General features: G+C 38.4%; 1 protein-coding gene across 2 annotated transcripts in view; it reads right to left on the bottom strand.

Annotated features, from left to right (window-relative positions):
* Positions 1-14,852, bottom strand: part of PLXDC2 (plexin domain containing 2) — a 425,012-nt gene that overhangs the window by 25,669 nt on the left and 384,491 nt on the right. For both annotated transcript variants that reach the window (XM_070380982.1, XM_070380981.1), the window contains exon 13: positions 13,243-13,403. In XM_070380982.1, the coding sequence (XP_070237083.1) occupies positions 13,243-13,403 (161 nt within the window). The remainder of the gene's footprint in view (positions 1-13,242; positions 13,404-14,852) is intronic.

Here is a 14,852-nt window from a genome sequence, read left to right as displayed (position 1 = left end):
CTGGAGGTTGGGGACCCCTGCTTATTCCATCAAATCCAGGGGTGAACCCTATTTATAATGACAATTTAGAGTAATGCTTATCAACCAAGCCAGGACAAAAAGAGATCTATAGTGTTTGACTGGTATCTCATGACGTGTTTAATTTGTATATGTTTACATAAGATGAAAAGGTTTAGAAAAACTCTAAATGGCAGATGGCAAACTTTTTATCTATTTAAGGTTCTACAGAAAAAAAAAAAATATATATATAATATGCTCGTGCTGCTGCTGCTAAGTTGCTTCAGTCGTGTCTGACTCTGTTCGACCCCATAGACGGCAGCCCACCAGGCTCCCCCGTCCCTGGCATTCTCCAGGCAATAACACTGGAGTGGGTTGCCATTTCCTTCTCCAATGCATGAAAGTGAAAAGTGAAAGTGAAGTCGCTCAGTCGTGTCCGACTCTTCAGGACCCCATGGACTGCAGCCTACCAGGGTCCTCCATCGGTGGGATTTTCCAGGCAACAGTACTGGAGTGGGGTGACATTGCCTTCTCCAATATATATAATATATGTCTTTTTTAAATTTGAGAAACTTGTCCTATTTATTTTGGAATTTTGGATACATACTATCTCTTTTCAAGTCAATTCAGAAATTGAAATAAATAATTATGATCCTATCTATAAAAAAGTGAATCACTGTATTGTACCACTGAAATTAAAACAATGCTGTACATCAGCTTTGTTGTTGTTTAGTCAAGAGGTATCCAACTCTTTTGTGACTCTATGAACTGCAGCCCACCAGTTTCCTCTGTCCATGGGATTCCCCAGGCAAGAATACTGGAGTAGGTTGTCATTTCCTTCTCCAGTGGGTCTTTCTGATCCACAGATCAAACTCAACTCTGCTACATTGGCAGGCATATTCTTTACCACTGAGTCACCTGCGAAGCCTGTCCTTCGACTGTACTTCAATTTTAAAAAATAAAAAAGTAATTAAAATCCTAAGAAGGGGAACAATACAGCATTAGGATGGAAGGAAAAAAATGTTAAGCATATCTGCTATTAAAGATCATTGGAAGGGGTATTACAGATGCATTTATAGCTATTTTCATACAATGTTGTAACTGACTAATATCAGTGTTTAATCATTCCTTACTTAGAGCCTCCAGTGATGTTCATTTCTATCCTTTACAAAGACTCATGTAATTTTTACAAAAGCTTAGTTGAAAGCGCAAGACATTCATCCTGTGATAAAGAAGTAATGATAACCACTCTAATGATATTATGTGAGCCAGGTTACAGTTCTGGAAGTAACTCCAACATTCACAATGTTTTTAAAATGAAAGAAAGAAATAAAAAAATCAAGATGTCTGAGACAGACCAATTAGAACCTATAAAAATGACTTTTATTGCATAATCAGTGGTATTAAACCCAGGGGTTAAGAACCTGGTTTGTGAATTATTTACATCATTCTAAATCACTTTTTTTCCTGCCTCTTCTCATTTGGATAACTCACTAGTGTTTGCTTAAGAAAGGAGGGTTGAGTATGGGAAACGAATGAACCCCTCCAATATATACAAGAAGGAAGCAATGGGAAAAAGATGAATGAGGTGAAGTGAAAGTTGCTCAGTCATGTCTGACTTTGCGATCCCATGACTGTAGCCTGCCAGGCTCCTCTGTCCATGGAATTCTCCAGGCAAGAATATTGGAGTGGGTAGCTGTTCGCTTCTCCAGGGGATCTTCCCAACCCAGGAATTGAACCAGGGTCTCCTTGAACCAGAATTGAACTGGTGGATTCTTTACCAGTTGAGCTACCAGGGAAGCCCAATGGGAAAAAAGATAAATACCTCCAATAAATTTTGGCATTTTTGGCTAAATACCAATTTTTGGCTAAAACTAATGATTATCTTTTTAAAAATAGTGCTTTTAACACAATGCTGATGAAGGCACCTTGGGAGGCAGCAAATGTGCTTTTAATTCCTGGTTGCATTACACAGAGAAGTTAAGGAATTGACCAAAAGTCACAAAGTTAGTAAATTAAAAGCTAGAATTTTTGCAAGGTCTGTCCTCTTTGCACTGATCTCTTTCTACTTACTGCACTTAGCTGGTTCCTGCTTCCATTACTGTCAAACACTAAGGTCTCAGGCAAATCACTTCCCATCTCTTATTATTCACATTCTCATCTAAAAAGTGAGAAAATGGACAAACACTGGTTCTCTACTTACTATGAGCCTATAACCTCCAATTAGCCTTATAACTGTTACATATGTACCAATGATTTTTTAAAAGGGCAATATTTTTATTTATTTTTAAAAATTAAAAAAAAATATTTTGTCTGCATCAGATCTTAGTTATGGCAAGTGGGATCTAGTTCCCTGATCAGAGGTCAAACCTGGGCCCCTTGCATTGGGAGCTCAGAGTCTTAGCCACTGGCCAACAGGGAAGTCCTGAAAGGGCAATATTTTAAATCAACATTAATTTTATGCATTTAAAACTTACAGTGAAAGATTCAACTAAAATATTCCGATAAGATTTGCATTAAAAATGTCCAAATGCATCAAGTCTTATAACACCAATGTTGCAATTTCAAGAATTACTTATAGTTCCAAGCACACAAAAGTTTATTCAGGGAAATGAAGTTTTAATTTTTCTTCAGGTGAGACATGTAATGCAAGAGTTGGGACCACTGCATTTGATTTTTCCTTAAATTTTCTGTTGTCTCCAACTTTCTATCATTTTATGATTCTGTTATTGACATTCCACTTGGATTATTTTAGATGAGACTACTTATGAATCCACCTGTCAGTGCAGGAGACAGGAGATGTAGCTTTGATCCCTGGACCAGGAAGCTCCCCTAGTAAGAAACGGAACTTGAAGTGGTCCATTTTCAGGATGAGGTAGCTGGCCTTGTGTGGAAAATTATCAACCAATGGTTTTCCACTCAGAGTCAGCCATTTTTTCTTGGAAAATTATTGGCAAGTTAGTGTTGTCTAACAGCTTTTACCTGGAGGGTCCCTAAGCTAACAGGATGTTTGGGAAGGGATAAACTAAAGTCCTTGTTGAGAAATGTGGACTTCGTATGGGAAGGGAGTAGAAAGAATACCCTATGAGACCTAGACGATGACATCTGGGAAGATTTTAACCCCATAGTACGTAGCCAGTGAGGAACTGGGGAGGGATCTGTGTGGTAGGGAATAAAAGAGCTTGCTGTAACTTCAGGGGTGTACTTGTCCATGAGATACCTCATCCTGCAAGACCATCATTCAAAGTATCACTTCTGCTGTGCTTTGGGCCTCGGATTCCATTCCTTGGTTTGAAGCTGGTGAGCATATTTCTCACACCTGGAGAAGGAAATGGCAACCCACTCCAGTATTCTTGTCTGGGAAATTCCATGGACAGAGGAGTCTGGCAGACTACAGACCATGGGGTCTCAAAGAGTTGTACATGATTGAGCACATATGCACGCATTTATTCAGCAAGTATTTACTAAGCATTGTGCTTGTCCTGGGGATAAAAACAATGAATGAGACAGATGTTCTGTCCCCTGGGGCTACCATATATTTATTAAAGTTCACTAAGAAGCAAAATAAAATAATACAGTGAGGGAAATCATTCTGATTTTGTTTTAAAGACAGTCCCCTGAAAGATCTGATCAGTTAATTCCACCTATTAACCAGAGTTAATAGAAAATAATTTCAAATCTCATAACCTCTGGTTATTCTTCCACTGAAATACCATAAATCATTTCATTTAAAAAATAGATATATACTGTTTCCCAATTACACTAAATATATTCTCCTAAATAGCTTTTATAGTTGGTAAATAAAAATTTAAATTCAAAACCATGATAATTACTTAGTTTTTAAAAAATATATTCTACTTTTCCTCTTCTGTACTCCTGAAATTTTTATATCTTCTTGTATTTTGATGTTGTTATTTAGTTGTGTTCAACTCTTTGCCACCCCATGAACTGCAGCACACCAGGCTTCCCTGTCCTTCACTATCTCCTGGAGTGTGCTCAAACTCGTGTGCATTGAGTTGATGATGCCATCCAATCATCTCATTCTCTGTTGCCCCCTTCTCCTCCTGTCCTCAGTCTTTCCCAGCATCAGGGTCTCTTCTAATGAGTTGGCTCTTCACATCAGGTAGCCAAAGTATTGGAGCTTCAGCTTCAGCTTCATTCCTTTCAATGAATATTCAGGACTGACTTCCTTTAGGATTGACTGGTTTGATCTCCTTCCTGTAAAAGGGACTCTCAACAGTCTTCTCCAGCACCACAATTCGAAGGCATCATTTCTTGGGCACTCAACCTTCTTTATGGTCCAACTCTCACATCTGTACATGACGACTGGAAAAACCATAGCTTTGTCTATGACTTTCTGTTATTATAGCTTTCTCCCCAATAATTCAATTTCTTTTACATTTGGATTTGTTGCTATCAATATATTTATCAGTTTGGTTTTCTTTTGACTTTGCTCAACATGTTCAGTGGCTTTTAGTTCATCTGGCCCATTTTTTATATATCTCTCTTTCTAAACAAATTCTAATCCAATTATGTTGTTTGTTAAGACATACCCAGTCCAATATTTCTCCTAATATTTCATTATCCTAATGAATTTATTGGGCTTCCCTGGTAGGTCAGTGGTAAAGAATTGAACATGATTTAGTGGCTAAACAACAAAAGGAATGAATTTATTATGTGTCTTTCCATCCAAAGCATTGTTGTTTTTGTTCAGTCGCTCAGTTGTGTCCAACTCTTTGCGACCCCCACGGGCTGCAGCATGCCAGGCTTCCCTGTCCTTCGCCATCTCCTGGAGCTTGCTCAAACTCATGTTCATTGAGTCAGTGATGCCATCCAACCATCTCGTCCTCTGTCATCCCCTTTTCCTTCTGCCTTCAATCTTTCTCAGCATCAGGGTCTTTTCCAATGAGTCGGCTCTTCACAGCAGGGAGCCAAAATATCGAAACTTCAGCTTCAGCAACAGTTCTTTCAATGAATATTCAGGGTTGATTTCCTTTAGGATGGACTGGTTTGATCTCCTTATAGTCCAAGGGACTCTCAAGAGTCTTCTCCAACACCACAGTTCAAAAGCATAATTCATGATAAATTATTTAGTTTAGTTGTTTTATAATGCTGTCCTAAAAATCACACTATTTTGAATTGGTGGAAAAATAATCTATAGTTTAATTTATTATGATTTCAACCCAATTATCATTGCTAAATTAAAGTTTATAGTCTCTGTCTCTATAAATAGACTTAAGTATTTATTTTAACCAAAGTCAGACACTAAAGTCAAAAAGAAGAAATTATTTAACAAAAGTCAGATACTAAAGTCAAAAAGAAGAAATTATTCAACCGTTGGTATTATAAGTAGAGCAACCTTCTTTTAAAGAGCTAACAGAAAGAAAGACTTGGAATACTTAAAACATATATCGTGTTCTTAAAGTAACATAATTCAGGTTTAAAGACACCCAAGTAGACTGTAGTTCTGTGGGTTTTTATTTATTTATTCACTTGATTCTTTCATCTTTTAAGGATCTCCCTGTGGAATTTCATACACAAGTGTAAATTATATGTGTGTGTGCGCTCGGTCCTTCAGTTGTGTCCGACTCTTTGTGACCCCAGAGCCCATCAAGCTCCTCTGTCCATGGAATTTTCTCCATTTCCTTCTCCAGGTGATCTTCCCAACCCAGGGATCAAACTCACACCTCTTGCTTCTCCTGCACTGGCAGACAGATTCTTTACCAATGTACAACTTGAGAAGCCCCATAAAAATATATATACATATAAATATGTATGATAAAAATATAATATGAATATATATAAAATTTATTTCATGGCTTTATGCACCATTAAAAATAATGAGTTATGGTATGGTAATTAAGGGGCTTCCCTGGTGGCTCAGATGATAAAGAATCTGCCTGCAATGTGGGAGACCTGGGTTTGATCCCTGGGTTGGGAAGATGCCCTGGAAGAGGGCATGGCAACCCACTCCAGTATTCTTGCCTGGAGAATCCCCATGGCTAGAGGAGCCTGGTGGGCTACAGTCCCTGGGGTCACAAAGACTTTGACATGACTGAGTGACTAAGCACAGCACATGGTAATTAAGAAGCATTTAGAGCAGAGAATTCAGTGAGATATTAAATATTTTATTCACTATTTTTAATAATTCTTCCTGATGAAGAAAATATTTTATTAATTTAAAAACACTATAGTCTTGTCTGGAGAATTTCATGGACAGGGAATCCTGGTGAGCTACAGTCCAAAGTGTTGCAAGGAGTTTGACATGACTGATGCAACTTAGCATACACATACACACACACACACACACACACACACACGCACATATACATGTTATCCAGAAAAGTAAATGAAAGATTATAAAGAGATCTTATTTTGGTAACTGCATAAATAAAAGAATCACCATAAACTTAAACTGATGTCTCAGAAACATTCAGTGATGGACATGAATAAAATTCCAGCATTTTAGACAGATACACAAAAAGTGTCTTTTTAAAAAATGCAAATGATTTTCACCTTTTTTCACATGGCTATATTTCTGGAAAGTTGCCATCTAATAAAACAACTTCTTTAAGGAGAGTGTCAAACCATTTAAGCTGGATTTTGCCTCATCTTTTCTTCACAGTAGTTCATCAAAAGTGAATGCCCCCTTTTACCTCCTCTAAGAAATAAAAATAAATATTTTCTTTCAAGAACCTACTTTTTCCTGGAGTTTACTAAAGAATGCCTTAAGGGCAACACTCAGTTATGAAAAAAAAAAGAAATGTGACTTCAAGATAAAAAAAGATCCATGGGTCTATGAAATGAATTCTCTATTTACTACACAGGTTAGTCAATGAATCATGTCTTCTTGTCTTCCAAGTGCTATTCACTAGGCAGCTGTAAAGCAAGATGCCAAACTTTTAGTAAACACTTTTTTTCTCCCCAGCAGCAGCCTCTTGAATCCTTGCCTACCTCCTTTCCTCTGGTTTCTTTCCTGGCAGCACTCCTGATTGCCAGGAAAAGTTGAGGGCCACAGCTGCCTGTCTTTCTTTCATCTCACTCTCCATGGGTCCTTGTTATTCACAAATATTTCTTGGGGTGAGGAATTCCTTGAATGACAAACTGCTCAGGAGCCTGTGGTTATGTGGGTGCTGTAGCAGCACAGCCCACAGGCCAGATGAGTCCCGAGTTCAAGTCTTGGCTCTGAAACTGGCTGTCACATGCCCCAAGTGAACTGTTTCACCATGCTGTGTTTCTGTCTCTGCACTGGAGTTGCCTCCAAAAATGGTGGAGGGGAGAAAGGACACTGGCCACTTAGCTTTCAGGAACAGTGTGCATGTGCGTGCTCAGTAGTGTCTGACTCCTTGTGACCCCAGGGACTGCAGCCTGCCATGCTCCTCTGTCCATGGAACTTTCCAGGCAAGAATACTGGAGTAGGTTAAAGTATTTAGGAATAGAGGGGCATTTTCAATAGTGATATATGATAGTATTTAACAGTGGGCAAACATTTATGTCTATAACCCATATTCATTCTGTATTATAAAATCACAGAATCTATGCCTAGAAATGTTCAGCAAACATTAAATTTCATGTAGAACCCAAGGCATTTTAATTCTTCCAAAGAAATAGTAGCTTCATGAAAATCTATTAAAAATTAAGGAACATGTGCTTATTTGAATATTTGTTCTTTGCTATTTTATTTCAATATAATGAACCCGATTTCTAAAAAGGACTTTTAAGCATGTTATTCATTCATGTATAATGAGATAGGTTTTAGTCAAACTCAAGTATCTGTTTGAAAATTACTGAGAGAAGCCAGATAGGTCAATGCAAATGAAAGCCATCTAGAAAAAATCAAAAGAAAATGCTCAGTTTAAGACCTGAAGAGGATGACAGAGAAATATAGAAGATAAGTTTATGAAAAATAGACTATTCTGCCAAATGAGTAAAGAGTGACTGTCTCAGGAGAATGGAACTCTTAGCCCCGATCCTCTAAGACACGAGGTGTAAATAGTCAGCTCAATTATTATTTAATTACACAATATATGAAGTCATGATTTGGTTTATCATCAAGACTTCCTCATTCTCAACTACTTTTCTCTTGATTTTAATCACTTGAGTCACATTCACTGAGCATTCCATATAACAATGAATTTTTAGAATTTAATCCTTGTTTTATCCCATTTTCTTTCTATAAGAAAAAGTTTAAAAGCTAAAGTCCAGGTAACATATGAGGAAGAGTGTTTGCATCCACATAATACAAAGATAATAGCTACTGTCATTATTATCTTCACTAAAAAAAGACAATAGCAAGGACAGCTACATAAAGCGGGGTACACCTTTGGGCAATGATTTTGGCAGTATTTGTTAAGTGCCTTTAAGATGTTTCTTTCTTTCATGAGATCACACTTCGGGGCATCTGTTCTAGGAACATAATGTATGTCCTTAGATACACATCTTCCTGGGCTTCTCTACTGGTGCTAATGGTAAAGAGCCTGCCTGTCAAGGCAGGAGACATAAGACACATGGGTTTGAACCCTAAATTGGGAAGATCCCCTGGAGGAGGGCATGTCAACCCATTTCAGTAATCTAACTTGGAGAATCCCATGGACAGAGGAGCCTGGTGGGCTACAGTCCATAGGGTTGCAAAGAGTCAGACATGACTAAGCAACTTAGCACGCATGCACACATCTTCCTACATGGCTACATATAGCGTGTGAAGCAAGCCCCTTTCCACAGAGAGACAGCATAGCCTAGAGGTTAAGGGCATGATTCTGGAGAGCCTGGGCTGAAACTCTGACTCCACCATGGACTAAATACATGATACTGAGCAAGCTGCTTAAATTCTGTGCCTTATGGTCCTCATCTATGACATGGAGACCATTTTAGTGCCTCACAGTTCTCTGTGAGGACTAAATGAGATAATAAATACAAGTCATTTTCACCAGTGAATTTAGTAAATGTTCACTGTTATCATTATCATGTTCATGTTCATTATCATGTTCATGGGGCCAATTATAAGAGCAAACAATGGTAAGAACCCCAAATGCACCAGAATACAAGATGGGTGCATAAACTGTGGCCTATCCACTTAAGGGCCAAGTTATTAAATTGTCATATGGAGTGAAGTAAGTCAGGGAAATAGAAATATCATATAACATCCTTTATATGTGGAATCTACAAAGAAATGATACAAACGATCTGACTTAAAAAACAGAAAGAGACTCACAGACTTAGAAAACAAACTCATGGCTGCCAGTGGGGAAGGGATAGTTAAGGACTTTGGGAAGGTTATGTACACACTGCTATATTTAAAATGGATACCCAACAGAAAGCTATTGTATCAATGTTATATGCCAGCCTGGATGGGAAGAGGGTTTGACGGAGAATGGATACATGTGCATGTATGGCTGAGTCCCTTCACTGTTCATCTGAAACTATCACAAAATTGTTACTTGTTTATATCCCAATATACACTGTTTCTGGTATTAAAAAAATAAATAAAAATAAAATTAAAAAAAATTCATCACAGCATACACTTTTTTTTAGCATGGAAACTAATTTCTATAAGTGTTTAATGCAGTCTGGATTTCGTGGTGAAATACACAAGAAACATACTGGGTCACATTTTAACATCATGGACATTGGGATGTGTCTTAAAGTCAAGGGCATATCCCAGTTTAATGAGAAGTGTGTGATGCAGTTCACATTTGATTCAATCTGTGGTAGGAAGAATAAGGGCCTCCCAATGATGTCCATGTCCTAACTGCAAAAACCGGTCAACCACCAGATAGGCGAAACAGACTTTGTAGATGTGATTAAACTAAGGCCCGTGACCTGGGGAGGTTATCTGGGATCACAAGGGGCCTGACGAGAAGATGGTAGGGGTTGGAGTTAGTAATAGAAGATGTGATGACAGAAGCAGAGATGGAATGATGAGAAGAAGGGGCCAGGAGCCAAGAAATGCATGCAGCCTCTAACAATTGCAAGTGGTAAGGAAATTATTCTTCCTAAAGCCTCTAGAAGGAGTCAGTTCCGCCAACACTTTGACTTTAGCCTAATGAGACTGAGTTTGGATTTCTGACCTTCAGAACTGTAAGAGACTGTGTGTTGTTTTAAGCTATCAGGTTCATGGTAATTTGTTACAGCAGCAATAGAAAACTAATGCACAGTTGAATTGGTTGAAATAAGGTTCTTTTTACTTCAAGGCATCGTAAATAATGTTAGGCCCTTGGTGTTTCTGAACATCTCTTCACAGCATATGGGACAATCAACTTAAAGCTGTTGAATGAATGTTGAATGGAATAGCATACAGCCATCAGAATGATGTTTCAAAAATAAAAAGTATAAATTTGCATGTCAGTTAAATCACAATTATAAGTAGGCAGACACCAAGTTATGCATGTAAAAATTACAGAAAAACACAGTTATAGTGATTAGTTCTGTACATTAGGACTCTAAATGACTTTACTTTTTGCTTTTATGTTTCCACAGATTTTTTTTTTTTAATAATGAAGAGGTACAACTTTCTTAATGGAAAAAAGCACATGAAATTCGCCTAAAAAGCAGACAGTAGTATAATATAGAAGATGAAAAGCAATTTAGACAATATTGATAAACACAATCTCTTCATGCACCAATAGCTCTAATTTAGTTAGTAATTCAAATCTTTGAATTCATAGGTCTGGCATGTCAGTAAAACTGGGCAGTCATCATGCATTTCTGTTTTGATTTTGCAGACATGGATCAGCTTTAATAATAGTACAATTATGATGATTATCTTAAAAAATCATCTGCTGACCAGCCACTGTGAGATGCATGAGGACGGCAGGGTGTCAAAGAGCCAGTGATGGAGGCAGAATTATTGGCAAATGACTCAATGGCAAGAAAAAAGGCAAAGAGAAGAGAAGCTGGGAACCTGAGGAATAGGTGTGGAAAGACGAGGATTCTTCCTAGAACTGCGGCTCTTTGACCTTGGGGAAGGCGATCCACCACTCGACCTGTCTCTTTCTTTGTGTTATGAGAGTATAGGACACAGGGCATTAAAAGGCTTAAACACGTGAGGGTTACAGCAGCAGCTTGGTGTCTGGTCAGTCACTGAAGATTTACAGCTTGTCACCTGTCAGCCCTTGGAGCAATGCAGTCATAACCTTGGGAAATGACCTTTCTTCCATCAGAATTAAGATGGAAGCACATCAACAAGACTTAATATGAATTTTCCAACCAAACACAATGTCTCATCATTATACAATTATTACGACTTTGGCTTCCCTAGTGGCTCAGACGGTTAAGAATCTGCTTGCAATAAGGGAGACCTGGGTTTGATCCCTGGGTCAGGAAGATCCCCTGGAGAAGGCAATGGCTTTCCCACTCCAGTAAGTCATTAAATTATCACTTTAAGTGAGAATGCCAGTTTTGGAAGACATTGTGTGTGAAAATTTAGTGGAAGTTTGAAATATCCTAGGATATTTATCTTTTTTCTAGAAAGTACTTATAGAATACCCTTATTTGAAAGAGATTTCAGTTACTTAATTGAAATCTCGAGGAAGTTAGAAGTCTTCAGGGTGGAATAAATCACCTATATATTTAATGCAAAACAGAAAGGTAAATACCAGAGAAATATATAGATGTATTACTATGGATAGAATTTCAGAGGAAAGAGAGAATATGTGCGGCTGTCCTGGCAGAGCGATGGTAAGGAAAGCTTACAGGGCACATGGTGTCGAAGGCTACTGGGATCCAGAATTCAAAGACTGAAGTGTAAGAGGGGACTTTCTCGGTGGAAGGAACAGAAGGAGCAACGTCTTGGTGGCACAGAGAATTTGGGGTGCGTGTGGAGAAGAACATGAAGTGAATTGGATGGTACTGAACTCCATGTTGAAGGCAGCTCAGATGGTAAAGAATCTGCCTGTGATGCAGGAGACCCAGGTTCAATCCCTGGGTCTGGAAGATCCCCTAGAGAACAGAATGGCAGCCCACTCCAGTATTCTTGCCTGGAGAGTTCTATGTACAGAGGAGCCTGGTGGGTTACAGTCCATGGGTGGCAAAGAGTCAGACACAACTGAGCAACTAACATGAATTCCAAGTTGAGGAGCTATGGGATTAAAAACCGAACTGACAGGCAAGATAGAAACAGCCAAGGTCTTGAAGGAGGTCTGAGAAGACTGCACTTCACTCCACAGACAGCTGAGAGCCATAGGGGACTTCTGAACAATTCTTTAATTGATCTGCATTCACTTTCCACTGGTACAGAGGCCAAAGGTAAATCTGTAGTTTAAAGGTCATCACAATTTCTCACTTAACACGTGAATAAAATTCACGTGACTATCTGTATATCACCTGGTGAGCTGGAGAAGATTTAAACTTTTCAAGTTGGAAGCTCTGAGGGAGGTTTCCTTCACTGCTCTAGTATTTATGTTGTGTTGAAGAGCATTGGCTCCATGATGTTGGGATGAAAGCCATGCACACAGAGGGACCAGGAAGCCAGTTGTCTGAGAGATAGAAGGTGACTTGGTCACATGGACCTTATCCTGTGGCCCCCAGGCTTCCCAGTCTCAGGCCTCCTGGATACCAGGGCTTGGCTCTGGCCCTTTGTACACCAACGCTGTTCCTCCTACATATTGCTCTTGGGCACTGGTATGTTGTACATGCAAACACAACACTCATTTGGCTTGGTGCTCTCACTGTGTTTGAATGAGTGTGTGTGCATGCATGTGCATTTATATATATTGATAAATGTATAAAAACACACACGTTCACACAAAATGGCAATGGCACATACCATTATCTTATTGTTATAACTGTTATTTTGTAGGGAAATCTATATTTTTCCTAAATGTTTTGTAAGCATTTTAAGAGCAGGCCCATCATACTGTACTATGAACCCAGCTAATACTCAGTATTTATCGATTAGTTGATTTAAGCTAAGTCCCTCAGCCTGTGGCACATGGTACATTCCTTTTAGGATCAGAAGAACAGTTGGTTCACATACTTGCTGTAATGAGACAAAAAATATGGTTTCCATTTTCTTTTAGGTCTGGAAAAGGCAAGATGGCTTATTTCTTTAAAAGCTCCTGAGATAAGGTAACTGAACTCAGCACATGAAAGCCATCCATCAATACACGCGTGCGTGCCTATGTGAAACCAGCCAGCTCCCAAGTGCAAAGTGGAGAAAATGTGCTAAATATTAAATGCAGGTGGTGTTAGCAAATGGCTACAGTTCATCAGTTGGCAAGGTTTTCACGTACTCTACTTGACACTTACCTCGATAAAGAAGATGCTGGCTGCTGATGTCGGGTGGTGATACATATAGACTGTCACAAGGATGGCCGCGGCTATAATGAGGACCAGGATGAGAATCCCGACGATGAGACCAGCATGAAGGGCTCCTCCTTTCTTCTCGGCTGCACTGTCATCTGTAGAGGCTGGAAGAACAGCACCGCTGTCAGACATTCATGGGTGCACTCATAGATCTGCATTTTCACTCAGGGGGATATTCATATTCTTAATAAAGTACCAGTGAATTTTTTTTTTTTTTTTTTTACTTTCTGAACGACTTTTCTTTTCCGCAACACCAATTTTAGAAGTTAGGTGCTTGGCAAATGAAAAACCCATACTCTTAATGATTAAAAGCACATTTATAACTGTGTTTTAATTTATGGTTCAATAGTCTTTATTCTGTTAAATAAGGCAAAATTAATAGCCTTTATTCTAAAAGTACTGGGGAAAATCTAAAACTCTAATTAACTGTATAATAAATTTAACTTTGATCTTTCTCATTAAACCACTGGCACTGTTACCTATGGAAAAATTGATTACTTTTTGAAATCTCCTCTCTCATTTTCTTTTGGAAAATGTGAACTGAAGAGTACCAAACATCTTTTGGTGGGCTACACAGGCATTTTGAGAAAGTCTGTGCATGAGTTCAAAGGATTATTTTCAAACTCTGTTTTAAACTGAAATGCTCTATAAAAGTGTAACAGATGGATGCTAAATGACCCGCAAATAGTTTATCACTATCTAAAGGGAACACACAGCATATGAAAATATTCTACTATGCCACAGACTAATATCATTTTCTGTAATTTTTACTAAGATGCTCTCCATTGTAATATCCATTTCAGAGAGTAAGGAAAAAGGAGAAATTAAATTTTGAAAGCAATAATTAGCCAAGCCAAGCCAAGCAACCAAATAAAGCCAATCTCTAAAGTCTTCTCTTGTTCTAAGATTCTATAATATTTGATGTCTACTCAGGCATTTAGAGGAGATATTCTTAAATTATGTGCACCAGGAAATTGTACCTTATTACATAATATGATGGGTATTTTTGAATCATTAGACAATTCTTTAAGACTCATAGAAGTTCTAGAACAGTGATTCCTAATCCTTTCATTAGCAATTTACATCTTTGTTATTTCCAACTTTTGCATCTATGTTTTAAACATTTTTTGGTCTATTAAACCTCAATTAATAAGCACTGATTTATTTCTTTTATCATAATTTTATTAGTAAAAAAAAACCAGACATGACTATCTATCAGAATGTGTGGTAAATACAAGACAACAAAATTCCAAATAGAGAAAAGAAATATGAACTCCCAATTCTTCCCATCCATGCTTTCAAGTTTTGTTGCTATTATTTGTTTATTCTTTGCATGAGACCCATAGTTCGTATTCAGTAATTCTTCTCCATGTCTAATGGGCTTCTCTGTTGGCTCAGATGGTAAAGAATCTACCTGCCATGTGGGAGACCTGGGTTCGATCCCTGGGTTGGGAAGATCCCCAGGAGGGCATGGCAACCCACCCCAGTATTCTTGCCTGGAGAATCCCCATGGAGAGAGGAGACTGGCGGGCCACAGTCCACAGGGTCGCAAA

This window comes from Bos mutus, chromosome 13, assembly GCF_027580195.1.
Source record: "Bos mutus isolate GX-2022 chromosome 13, NWIPB_WYAK_1.1, whole genome shotgun sequence".
In the NCBI taxonomy this organism is placed as follows: Eukaryota; Metazoa; Chordata; class Mammalia; order Artiodactyla; family Bovidae; genus Bos; species Bos mutus.
The sequence above is the reverse complement of the archived record's forward strand: the minus strand, read 5'-3'. Positions and strand labels throughout refer to the sequence as shown.